This window comes from Fundulus heteroclitus, chromosome 6 (assembly GCF_011125445.2).
Source record: "Fundulus heteroclitus isolate FHET01 chromosome 6, MU-UCD_Fhet_4.1, whole genome shotgun sequence".
NCBI lineage: Eukaryota > Metazoa > Chordata > Actinopteri > Cyprinodontiformes > Fundulidae > Fundulus > Fundulus heteroclitus.
Window position 1 is genome coordinate 9672575 of NC_046366.1, and position 12398 is coordinate 9684972.

A 12398-nucleotide genomic window follows, 5' to 3' on the forward strand; every position below is an offset into this window, starting at 1 on the left:
CGAGTCATGCTGATGGTTGAATAGCGTTTGGGTTTAATAATTAACTGGAGTCTGGCCAAGTCCTTGAAAATGATGCAACTCCTTCAGGCTACACAACACAGAAGTTATTTAGGAGCTCATTTTGGCTCCCAGAGTGGAATGTGTGTTCGCTGCAGGCACACAAACTTCCTGGACTTGTACTCCTTGTAGGCGTCCTTGTAGCCGTATGATACTGTGTCCCCAACAGGTTCATCAACAAAAAAAACAGCTGAAATGTGTTTTTAGTTCTCAATTATGTTTTATCTTGGATAAAACCAGAAATTATGTGTTTTTTTTTCATGAGAATTCTCATGAGATTTCTCTTTTTTTTTTTTCTCCGATCTTTAGTCATGGCTGCAGCAGTATGGTTACCTTCCCCCAGGAGACATGAGGACCCACTCCCTTCGCTCCCCTCACTCCTTCTCCTCAGCCATCGCCACAATGCAGAGGTTCTACGGCCTCACAGTAACCGGCAGCATGGACGAGAAGACGATCGAGTTAGTACCATGTGCACTGAAAAAGGAAAAAAAGCGAAGCACATCATACGAAACGTGCTAGTTCTGCCCCTGAACTGAACATACTTTGTTCTCTCTCTCTCTCTCACACAGGGCCATGAAGCGGCCGCGCTGTGGAGTGCCAGATAAGTTCGGAGCTGAGCTGAAGAGCAACTTGAGGAGGAAGCGCTACGCCATTCAGAACCTGAAGTGGCAGAAGACAGATATCACGTTTTCGTAAGTCAGCAAAGTCACAAGTGAACCAGATGAAGTATTCCTAAAGTACGAGCAAAGTGATACATTCAATCAAGTCAAAATCTGAAAAGTGTGTGTATTTGTATTCATTCCCTTTACTTTGAACCATCTGAATAAAACCCTGAATTAAAGAATTTGCTTTAGGAAGTCACTTAAATTAGCAGATAGGGTGTAATTTATCCTAGTATAAATCTCAATGTTCTGTGAAGGCCTGTGAATATTAGTGAACAAACAGCATCATGAAGACCAAGGAACACAGCAGACAAATCAGGGAGAAAGATCATTTTCACAATCCATTATCTGAAAAGAGAAAACAGTCTGCCTGAACTGCAAACCTACCAAGACATGCCCATACACTTAAACTCATAGGCTGGGTAAGAAGAGCGTTAATCCCAGAATCAGCCCAGAGCCTCATTGTAACACTGGAGGAGATCCACAGCTGGGAGAATTTCTCGCTACACAACACAGATGTGTTTTTCTGAACTCTGATATTTTATTTGGACCAGGTAAAAATATCTGTGGCGGAAAACTAACACCGCACATCAGTCTGACTGAGAAGAGCTATTTGCAAAGAAGAATAAGCAAAAAAATAAATAAATCATTCTCAGTATGTGCAAAGCTGGTAGGGACAAAAAGAAGATGTGATTGCAACCAAAGGTGGTTCTACAAAGCTGCAAACAAATGTATGTCAGACTTTTCAGATTTTAACTGGTCAAAACATTTTTGTCAGTTTTTCTTTCAACTCTCCGTCGTTGCACCACTTTATGTTGCTCTGTCACATGAAATCCCACTAAAATCCACTAAAATGTGTTGCTACAACATAACAAAATATGAAAAGTAAACAGTACTTTTGGAATTTTTTTATTTTTTTGCTCCCGATTGGCAAATGTTTAAAATCTGAAATTTGAAAGATTTTCTTTGTGCTCTGTGTAATTTATAGTTTATTTATTTATCTTTTCCACTGTCGCACGTAACTGCTGGCGCTGTGCAGAATCCAGAACTACAGCCCGAAGGTGGGCGAGTACGAGACCCAGCAGGCCATCAGGAAGGCCTTCAAGGTGTGGGAGAGCGTCACCCCGCTCCGTTTCAGGGAAATCCCCTACAGCTACATCCGGGACAAGGTGGAGGAGTTCGCCGACATCATGCTGTTCTTCGCGGAGGGTTTCCACGGCGACAGCAGCCCTTTCGATGGCGAGGGGGGCTTCCTGGCACATGCCTACTTCCCTGGCAACGGCATCGGGGGAGACACTCATTTTGACGCCGCCGAGCCATGGACGATTGGAAACCGGGATCTGTACGGTGAGGCGACTCTAACGCGACAGTGAAACGAGGGTTTTCACCTCTTCATAGATTCTCCAAAACCTGATGAAACACGAAACTGCTTAAATGTTGGGAGTAACTCGTTTGGAGTCCGGGCGCTTTTGTTTTTCTGCTGTCACAAGCAAAACCTGGTACAGGTCCAGACTTGCGTCGGTGCTTTTTGAGGCAGAGAAAGCTTGGATGAATGTGCTTATTTTCGAAGTGCAGAAACCACAGAAATTCCCAGTGTCAGCGCTTTGAGTCAAACTTGTGTTCACATGAAGTTCATCTGATTTTATTTTTGATCTGCTGATGTGTAAGAGCGATGTGCTTCTGAGTCATTTCTAAATCGGGAAGGACCTGATTCCTCCCTCTCGAGTCCAAAACTTTGTCTCCCCAGAATAAGCGCCTGGCTCCCCCTCAAAACGAAGCAGTCGGTGTAATGGGTCTTCTGTGTTCCAGGTAACGATGTCTTCCTTGTCGCGGTGCACGAACTGGGCCATGCCTTGGGTCTTGAGCACTCCCATGACCCCTCAGCCATCATGGCTCCCTTCTACCAGTGGATGGACACGGACAACTTCCAACTTCCTGATGATGACCGCAGAGGCATTCAGCAACTTTATGGTGTGTTACAAGCACAAACTATTGCACAAACTATTGCATATGTTATTCTTCGCCTATCATGGGTTCGAAACAAAAATGTTCCTCTAAACTGTCGTCTCTCTCATCACAACAGCCGCCCAAAGTCTCGCTATGATTTTCAAACGGACTGCTCCTTGGTCTCTAAAAAGATGATTAAAACATTTATTTTGTTTCGTTACAATCAGAAACTTAAACATATTTTTTGGGGTGGGGCGGGAGGGGGTTAGCGAAAATGACAGCTCCTCCAGCTCATTCTGGAGGAGCTGCAGAGATCCACAGCTCGGGTAGGGGTAAAAAGCCAAAACTCTGTGTAGGAAAACTAATAATACCTACCTAAGCACAGTATGCCCACTGTTAAACATGGTGGTGGCAGCAGCATCATGCTTTGGGGATGTTGTTCTTCAGCATCTGCAAGGAAGCTGCTCAAAGTTGACGAATAGAGCTAAACAGTCCTGGAAGAAATCCTTTTAGAGGTTGCAAAACACCTAAGGCTCCCAGCAGGAAAGTAACCCTAAACGTACGCCCATAGCTACAATGTAAAGGCTGGTTCACACGGCAGGATTTTTAGCCCCAATCTCCCCCTTCCGAGAGGCGCCGTCTATCGGCGTGGCTCTTAAGATAAATCTTGAGCGATATTCCTGCCGTGTGTGGTGTGTGATTGATCAGGTCCGCTCGGCAGAACGTCAGGACAACTCCAACCTCACTATATATATTCAACATGTTGGATTATCTTGCCCCAATATCCTAGTGTGCTGTGTGTGATGTTCCCAGAGGATAAGTGAGCCCACAGCCTGTTGAATGTAACATGTAGCCATTCAGAAAGCGAGGTGATAAAAAATCCAACCAACTCACCTCCATATCACAGTGCAGCAAAGGTACAGCTGCACTGTCTCCACTCCCTTAACCATCACCTTTTCTTTTGATTATGTTTTTTCTCTGTTAAAATCAGTCCACAAACTATTGCCATTATTCTGCTCATCGTCCACGTTTATTTACTCTGAACTCACGTTTGATCTCGAGAGGTTTGGCAATATGTCCTGTCAGACATCTGAATGATCGTGAGTGAAATCTATTCGGGTGTGGTCTGTTGTGCTCGCCTTCTGACTGGACAACACACGCTGTATGAGCAAACCTGTTATATCTTCGATATTCTATCATTACGAGTGGTGTCTCTCAGGCTTTAAAAATTGTCCGACTATTTTAAAAACCTGTCGTGTGAACCAGCCTTAATGCATATCCCAGGCATATTGATGTGTCAGAATAGCCCAGTCAAAGTTTCAGACCGAAATACAATTGAAAATGTGTGGCTAGAAAATAGATGTTCATCCTATGTGACTCATCTTGAGCTTTAAAAGGGCACAGAAAAGATCTATGTATGCGTAAAGCAGGTTAAAAACGTACTGTAAAAGGCTTACAGCATTAACCGCAGCCAAAGGTGGTTCTGAATACAAGTGTGCACCATTTTTATCTGTAAAAAATGTTGGTCAACCATTCATTGTTTTGCTTCCATTTCGCCATTATTCACTTTTGTTGGTCTACTGGATTAACATTTCCATAAAACTATTAGTTTTATTGAATGTGACCAAATGTGGAAAAGTTAGTTGTACAGTGCTGTAACGTAAACGTTAAAATTATTATTTGGTTTCCTGATGAATTAAGATGTATCTGTGCTCACTTAGGATCCGGATCAGAGCTGCCGCCGCCTCCATTGACGCCGCATACACCCGACCACAACCCCGAGCCCACTTACTCACCAGACCAGCCTCGCTTTGGACCCGACATCTGCGAGGGACACTTTGACACCATCGGAATCTTCAGAGGGGAAATGTTCGTGTTCAAGGTAAACTCAGTGCGAAAGCTTTCCGATTTAGGTTACATTTGTGCTGCTGATCGATAGTAAAGCCATGCCTTTCTTCAAAATTTCAGGACAAGTGGTTCTGGCGAGTCCGTAACAGCCGTGTGTTGGATGGATACCCCATGCCCACTGGTCACTTTTGGAGGGGATTGCCCCCTCACCTAAATTCTGCTTTTGAAAATGAAGAGGGGAAATTTGTTTTCTTCAAAGGTCAGCCAGTATACTAAGACTAAAGCATTTGTGTGCAACCATGACATGACTAACATGTTGTTGGTCCTTGTCTCTGTCTGTCTGCAGGGGACAGGTACTGGGTGTTTACCGAATCTTTGCTTGACTCTGGCTACCCCAAGTATATTAGTGAAATGGGCTCCGGACTTCCCAAAGATCGGATAGACGCCGCCCTCTTTTACACCCCCAACGGACAGACGTTTTTCTTCCGAGCTAACAAGTTAGTCATCATTTGCTTCTGGGTGGTTGTGTGCATGTCTAAAATAAGTCGGCAACGTAGTTAAGAAGTTGGCGATTCAAAGGGAAACCCCCTCTGTTACCACTACCCTAAGACATGTTTTATTGTTGACTTTAAAAAGGTTTAAAAAAGACAACTAAATCACTAACTGTGACTTTGAAAAAGTACCTCTTGTATAAATACAAAAATAAACTATGAGGGGGAGTTAAATGCCTAATCTGAGGCAGTTGGTATAACCCCCACCCCACGAAAGCCAGTCATTTTGAAGCATAAACACCCACCTACGCAGCTGCAAAGGCCTCAACACGAGACACGAGCAAGGAAGATTTCGGGTCTCTTCAGGGTCGCTGTTTTTGCAGTTCTGAAAAACAACATTGGACTTTTCTGTTTACAGGGATGGTTCTGATTTTGGATGCAAGGTTCTGTGAAGTTATTCCTTTTACTAGTCAGCCCACCCGCAGTAAACAAGTGTCATATTACAGAAAGTTGGCAGGACTGCTCAGCAGTGGAAGGCTAACAAACGAAGGGGGGTGTTTTGTTGATTTGGTCTATTTAATGCAACTCAAATCAGTTGACATTCCAGTTAGTGACAAATTTATCAATGGTCGCTCACAAAAACTCAGCCGGTTAATATCAGATCAAGCAGGATTGTAACTGGAAGATTTTCTGTTTGAGTTGCTTGAAATTGACACAGTTGGTCTCCATATGTCGAGCTGCTGGCCTTCCATCTGTCTGCTACAAGTAAAGGAGCTATTACTGGTAATGGCTTCACAAACCTCACAGCAAAAAGGACCTAAACGTCCACATCAAGCCAAGCGCAGAGAAGCCCAGGATCAATTGAAAATCTGAGCAGAAGGAATATAAGTCAGAGGCAGAATAGTGTCAAAACAAGACGTTATTGAGTACAACAGTCCATGTTGGAGTTAAATCTTCAAGTCTTTGAAACCTGATGGTTACATATTTCCCTTCACAGATCCAATTCCAAACTGTCAAAACCAGGCCTTGTATGGGTCATTTAAGCCAGTTCATGAGTCATTCTGGAAAACTGCACAACTGAAGAAGAGAAGTGTTCCCAAATGAAAACAGAAAACAATTGCTCTGGCCAATCAGATGTACAGCCTAATAAAACTGATTCTAGAGGTTGCCTCTGAAAAATGCCCAAAACTAAAAGTTGGGTGATGTTATCTTTCCTTCCTATTTACGACACTTACCAACTTACTGCAAGGGACGGAGATAACATTAATCATGGGCAATATTTAAAGAACTGTCATAGTGCAATATAGTTGTAATGACAGTATAACAAAGTTTTACTTATTCTTTTAAAGGACGGTAGGTTTTAGCTGTGGCAAAAACACAATAAAATGAAAACTTTTCTTGACAGTTGTTCTCGATTTCTTCCTTTTAAAAAGAGCCGCCTAAAAACAGTTCCGAAAGTCTAACAGTGGGAGAGCAATGACAAGTGGCCAAGAGTATAACTATACTTATCCAAAAGGGCTGTAATTTACAATGCAGTGATTTCAGCCCTTTTTTCAAGCAGTGTATACAACAAACAGAGGCTGCAGTTGGAGACAGTCATCCAATTGTCATGTCATCAGCATAACGATAATGGTAGTGGTGGTGGAGTAAATTTATATAACACTGTTCTCATCATACTGAGCATAAAGGGCTTTACACTAGAGTCACATTCATCACCACACACACATTCATACACCACTATGCAGATCAGTAGATATCTAGGGGTTATTAAACAGCACGTCAACAAGTGAATGGGGAAACTGGAAGTGAACCCATAACATTCCAATTGCAAAAACGACTACTTCAGCCACTAAGCCACAGTCGCTGCAACAATTAAATGCTAGTCAAGTAGATTATTGATTCAATTCAATAAATTCAGTATACATCATGAAAGCAGAGCTGGTCCGAAAATGGAGCCTTGAGGCACACCACAAGAAATAGAGGCTGAAGAAGAAGAGTGTTCCCGAATAAATACAGAAAGCAATTTCTCTGGCAGACCAGAAGTGGACCCTTGTAAAACTCTGCCTTCTTAGTCTAACAATATATTCATGTCTTGATAATAGGATGACATTGATTGGGCCAAAAGGAGGATCTAAAAGACCTAAAACAACCAGACATGTTAAATTAAGTAGTTACAACACGATCATAAAACCTCCTTGAAGTGCTGCCTTAGTGCTGTGTGCACAAATGTAAACTTTACCCAAACACTGTAATTATCTAGACAGGTTTAGCCTGGATCAAGCTCTGCATTTGTTTTTATGAAATTTTTATTCAGATTCGGAAGAGATTGGTGACACACAAATAAACACATAAACACTGTTTCTATTAGGATAATAGTGCTCATATTTATTACCCCCCACAGAATACAGCAACACAAAACAGCAAGCTCTTCACACACGCAAAGTAGCAAGCACTTAAAGCAACATTGCTTTCAGACAAGCGTGATGTTCCACCCCTTACCATGGCACAGAACTGGGAAGCCGGTCAGTCCGGTAAGAGCACAATCCACGCGGCCGGACGTCCAACTCGGACCCACGGTAGACTTCGCCGGACTGAGGGCAGTCCCCCCTTTATATACTTATAAACAAAGGGCCAGGTGTGGAGAAGGAATGGCCACTTCTCCCTCCACAGCCGCCCTGTTTCCCAAAGCCTGTTTCCAAAACAGAAACCGTTCCCAGCATCTCAGCAGTGTGTGAAGCAAAATAATGAGAGAAATAGCGCAAATCAGTGTGTGAAGCACAATACAATTCTAGTTTCACATGAAATCAGTCTTTCCCACAACACATTGTCATAGGTTCCCACCACAAGTTAAAAAAGTTATAGCAAAATAACACATGTGGTTAAACAGAATAACAGGCAAAACTCAAAGCACAACCATATATGTTGCTCTTAGTTCATGTGAACTCAAAAAAACAAGTTATATAACTGAGCAGGTTTTCCCATAATACATTGTTAAAGAGCAAAAATAATTATTTAATATATCAGCATTTTACAAAACTTCTTTAAATGTAATTTAGATACTGTCTCACAGTTAGAAAGACTAAGATCAATCATGGCACAGATGTTCAGTTTTTAAAGTGGAGTAAGGCTCAGGCCTTCTGGCATGACCAATCCCACTAGAACTAATCCAGGGTTGCATCTTCTTAAGCAGATTTCTATCCTCCCTAATTCATGCTTTAAAGTTCATTAGGACAATTCAGTGTCAGGTTTCGAAGTTTTTTATAAAACCTCTAGGGTTTGAAGGTGTTGTTAGCTGTCACTTACTCTGGGTATTCCTTGGCTTCCTATTTCCTCAGGTATTATCGTTTCAATGAGCAATCAAGAAGAGTCGATGACGGTTACCCCAAATCTATTGACAAGTGGCAGGGTGTTCCTGACAACATCAAGGCAGCCTTCATGAGCAAAGATCAAGGTAAGCATAGATCAACATACAATATTAGTCCAAGCTCGTTAGGACTTGTAGGAGGTGCCTTTCATGTTTAACGTTTCCGCCTCTCCCACCCATCAGCATATACCTATTTCTACAAAGCCAACAAGTACTGGAAATATGACAATCAGAGGATGCGCGTGGAGCCTGGATACCCCAAGTCAGCGCTCCGTGACTGGATGGGCTGCCCCAACGAAGATTCCAAGACGGACGGCGGAAGAGGCGGCGGAGGCCACGATAAAGACAAAGAGAAGGAAAAGGAAAAGGAAAAGGGACGGGAGGATACGGACAGAACTTGGCCTAAAGACAGGGAAACAGAAAATGAGACAGAGGAAGAGGTGGATGTGACCATTATTGAGACGAGTCAGGGGAACGGAGCGTTGGCTGTGGTGTTGCCGTTGTTCCTGTTGGTCTGTGTGATTGCCACATTGGCAGCCTTGGTGTTCTTCCGTATGTACGGCACTCCGCGCCGAATCCTGTACTTCCAAAGATCTCTACTAGATAAAGTGTAGGAGGAGGAGGAGCCAATGGAGCGAGGGGGGGTGGAGAAATAGGAACAAATGGGAGCAAATGTTCAACAGATAGCCAATCAGGAGAGAAAGAGCTGAAGGAAAAGTGCAAGACTTTTATTTTAAAGAATTTTCTTACCACTGCCTAATTCATCCATCCCTTCTCTCTTAACCACTCAATGCTTCTGTCTTTTCCTCTCCTTTTGGTCTCCGCCCGTCCTCCCGCGGTTACTGACGCCAGCTCGTTGCTGTTTGTTTTAGTCATTTTTCAATGTCTTCCTTGTAGTTTTTGCCAGTGGTAAGGTTTGTGTTCTTGGGAATTCGCACTCTGAACCTGCATTTCCGCAGCGCCGAGTCAAGCATGTTTCTTTGCATGAGCATCCAACTCCAACCAGTCCTCCCCTCTTGTTAAGCTTGAACACATACTCACTTAAAAACACACACACACACACACACACACACACACACTTGAAATCCACAGTCACATTAGTTTCTGTGTTTCCTAATCTTCCACTTAAACCTGTTGGAGCCACCTTGGACCATAAAAAGGGAAACAAAACATTTGGTTTCTTCCTCATAAAGCACGACAAACACTCACAAGTCAAGCCTTTCATGCAGCTGATTCGTTACCTTCGTGTTCAGTGATGCCTTTTGTCACGAATGATGTTGTCATTAGCATTATGACTGTTACTATTATTGTTGTTGAATGTTTTTTTTTTTTTTGTAAATTGACATTAAAACGTCCTGCTGGACAGAGACATACACTTTGAAAAGTGGCCTTAATTTTATACATGTGGGGACAGTGAATGGGGGAATGGGGATTTATGTATGCTTGAAACTTGATTGTTTTTATATATATATATATATACATTGACTCCATCTCAAATGAAAATAAATTGAAGATTTAAGAAAAATGAGTCCTTTTCTGTCATTGTACTTGAACAGCTGTTTAAATTACGGTGCTACTTTCCTAGTCAGGGGCTAAGCGTAGTTCAGCAGTGACAATAATAGTAGGGATTATAATTATAATGACAACGATTTGGTTTTAACAAGAATGTGTGTACTTCCTTTTATTTCTCTTTCCTCTTACATGAATAAAGTAATTTTCAAAGGCTTTCTGTGCTTTAATTTTCACTCAGTAGATTCTCCTGTAAGCGCTCAGACGTAACGGCAGCTCTCACCTGGTCGTTCCGGCTGAGGCGCTTGCGCTGATCGGGTCTCTTTTCCATCTGGTCTTCCCCAGTCTCCCTGGACCTCCAGGTTTCTTGTTCCCCAACCGCACCGCCGCATGACTGGGGCTCAGGAACTGGCAGGCTGCTAAACTGGGTCGGAAAATGCAGAGCGGATCCAAATCATAAGTAGAAACAGGGATGGGGACAATTCTATAAACCCTGTTGCTGCACAGCAGAGAAATATATGTAAACGATACAATTAGAGAAAGAGAGGGTGTGTGTGTGTGTGTGTGTGTTCATCCTTACCATACTTGTGAGCGCCATAATGGGAATGCAAGGACGGGACGATGAGGATGCTGGAAACAATTGGAGGACTTTGTTGTCTTTGTGACTAAAGACTTGAATCCAGGATTTAAAAATCATTCTAAAAGTTGAATTGTCTGTTTTTAATTAATCAGTGAACGTCGAAAACAAAAGACATCATTGAGACAGCAGTATGAGCACACAAGCTTGTGTTTTGCCAAACCATAAATGTGTTACGCTGCCTTTTCACATTTTCTTCCTTCCAAACAAAAAACACATTTTATCTGTATTTCACATAATAGACCGAGACAAGGTGCTGCATGTAGTAAAGCATCAAATTTCTCCCTGACCTGTGGAGTCATTGACCTTCATGATGCTGTTTGTTCATTAATGCTCTTTAAAAAAACCTCCAAAGCCTTCAGAGCACAGCTGTAAATATACCAAGATTATCCGATTTATTTAAAAAAACAAATGCACTGGATTTTATTTAGGGGTGGCACTGAAAGCCTATGCACAGCACAGATTTACCTACAAATAAAATGAGACCCATGCATCCTCCTCCTTGAAGTGGAAGTTGATGGACTAGGTGCGTTGCTCTATAATAACCCAATAAAATGCAGAAAAGTTTGGGGATGTAATGTTCCTCAGAACGTGAGGGAAAAAAAATTCAAATGTTGCCAGCACTTTTGGAAGCCACTGTATTTTGTACGTTTACGCACCGTGTCGGTGTACACAACCTCACATGACCATGACCTCCGTACAGAAAACAGTCGCAGTGAAGAGATGGGCTTGGGGGGTGGGTTGTGGGTTAAACGCCTATGATATGCCCTGATTAGAGAAACGGGGCCCGATGCTGTTAAAGTGATGAGGTCATTTTCCGACTGCGCTTGAAAGATTCAGGGCGGCCAAGTTTTTCAGTTCATTTCTTAGCAGTGTTTTGGAGAGAGAAGTCACGAGGCATTTTTGGGAGGGGGTGGAGGAAGGAGGAGCAAGTGTGTGTGTGTGATTGGGGGGGGGTTCAGCCACATTTGGAGGCCAGAGATGGAGCAGGATTCCATGAGCAACATCTGGAATTCCAACTGCATCATGTGAGCCAGATACACAGCAGGACACGGCGATGGGGGATGGGGAGGTTCGGATCTATTAAACTATCAAGACAGCAAACTTTAGCTGATTTTTCAGAAGGTTCTTTCTTCTAAGGGGGACTATGCATGGTTTCACTGCTGACACTCTTTATCTCACTCCTCCATGGCTTGCCAACAAGTCAGACATTTAAGTTTGGGTAAATAGTTGATGTTTTCTGTCCTCTCCCAGCTGAGTCTGCACAGTGGAGAAAACAATCGCTTCAGCACAATCCTTCCCCACAGCCCTCTCTCTCTCTTTCTCTCTCTTCACTTCTTTGCGTGTAACTGGAGACGTTTTCTTCACTGTCCGGGAAATTACTCACTCCAGTTCTTTTTTTTTTTTTTTCTTTACAAAGCCCAACAAAAGACCTCACCACAGCATGTCCGGGCCTCTTTTAGCCATCTTTGCTCCCATTTCAACCAGACGCAACCCTGCGGATTAGAGTGTCAGACTGCTGCAGAAAATGTTAGTGAGGGCGGAATTTAGTCATTGCAACAAAATTTCAAACGCAACGTTTATATAGAAAGTAGGCTATGATTAGACTGACCTTTAATTCAAGTTAAGTCAAAATCTTAGAAGTTGAAGAGACAAACTGATGTAATTTGGGGAAGAGGATGGTAACTGATACCAATTTTGTATGTAATACTTTTGCCTTTTGCTTCCTGGTGCGCATGAGCCAGTTTAGCCCATGAAATATCACTATGGAAGTCTCACTTTGCCAAATATCTAAAGTTCAATCTGATTGGACGGAAAACGTGTGTGAACATGTATTTTCAAGTCTTGCAACAGATTCTTATTTTGATCAAATTTAAGTTTAG

The 12398-nt window shown here is 42.7% G+C and overlaps 1 protein-coding gene across 1 annotated transcript; it reads left to right on the top strand.

Moving 5' to 3' along the window:
* Positions 1-366: 366 nt before the first annotated feature.
* mmp14b (matrix metallopeptidase 14b (membrane-inserted)) lies at positions 367-10094 on the top strand (the record flags this gene model as incomplete). Its single annotated transcript, XM_036138009.1, is given in 9 exon segments — positions 367-515; positions 627-749; positions 1759-2066; positions 2529-2690; positions 4388-4548; positions 4635-4773; positions 4861-5011; positions 8341-8456; positions 8553-10094. Coding segments are annotated over 9 exon segments (1740 nt in total), but the record flags the coding sequence as incomplete, so codon positions are not given.
* Between the last annotated feature and the right edge of the window lie 2304 nt (positions 10095-12398).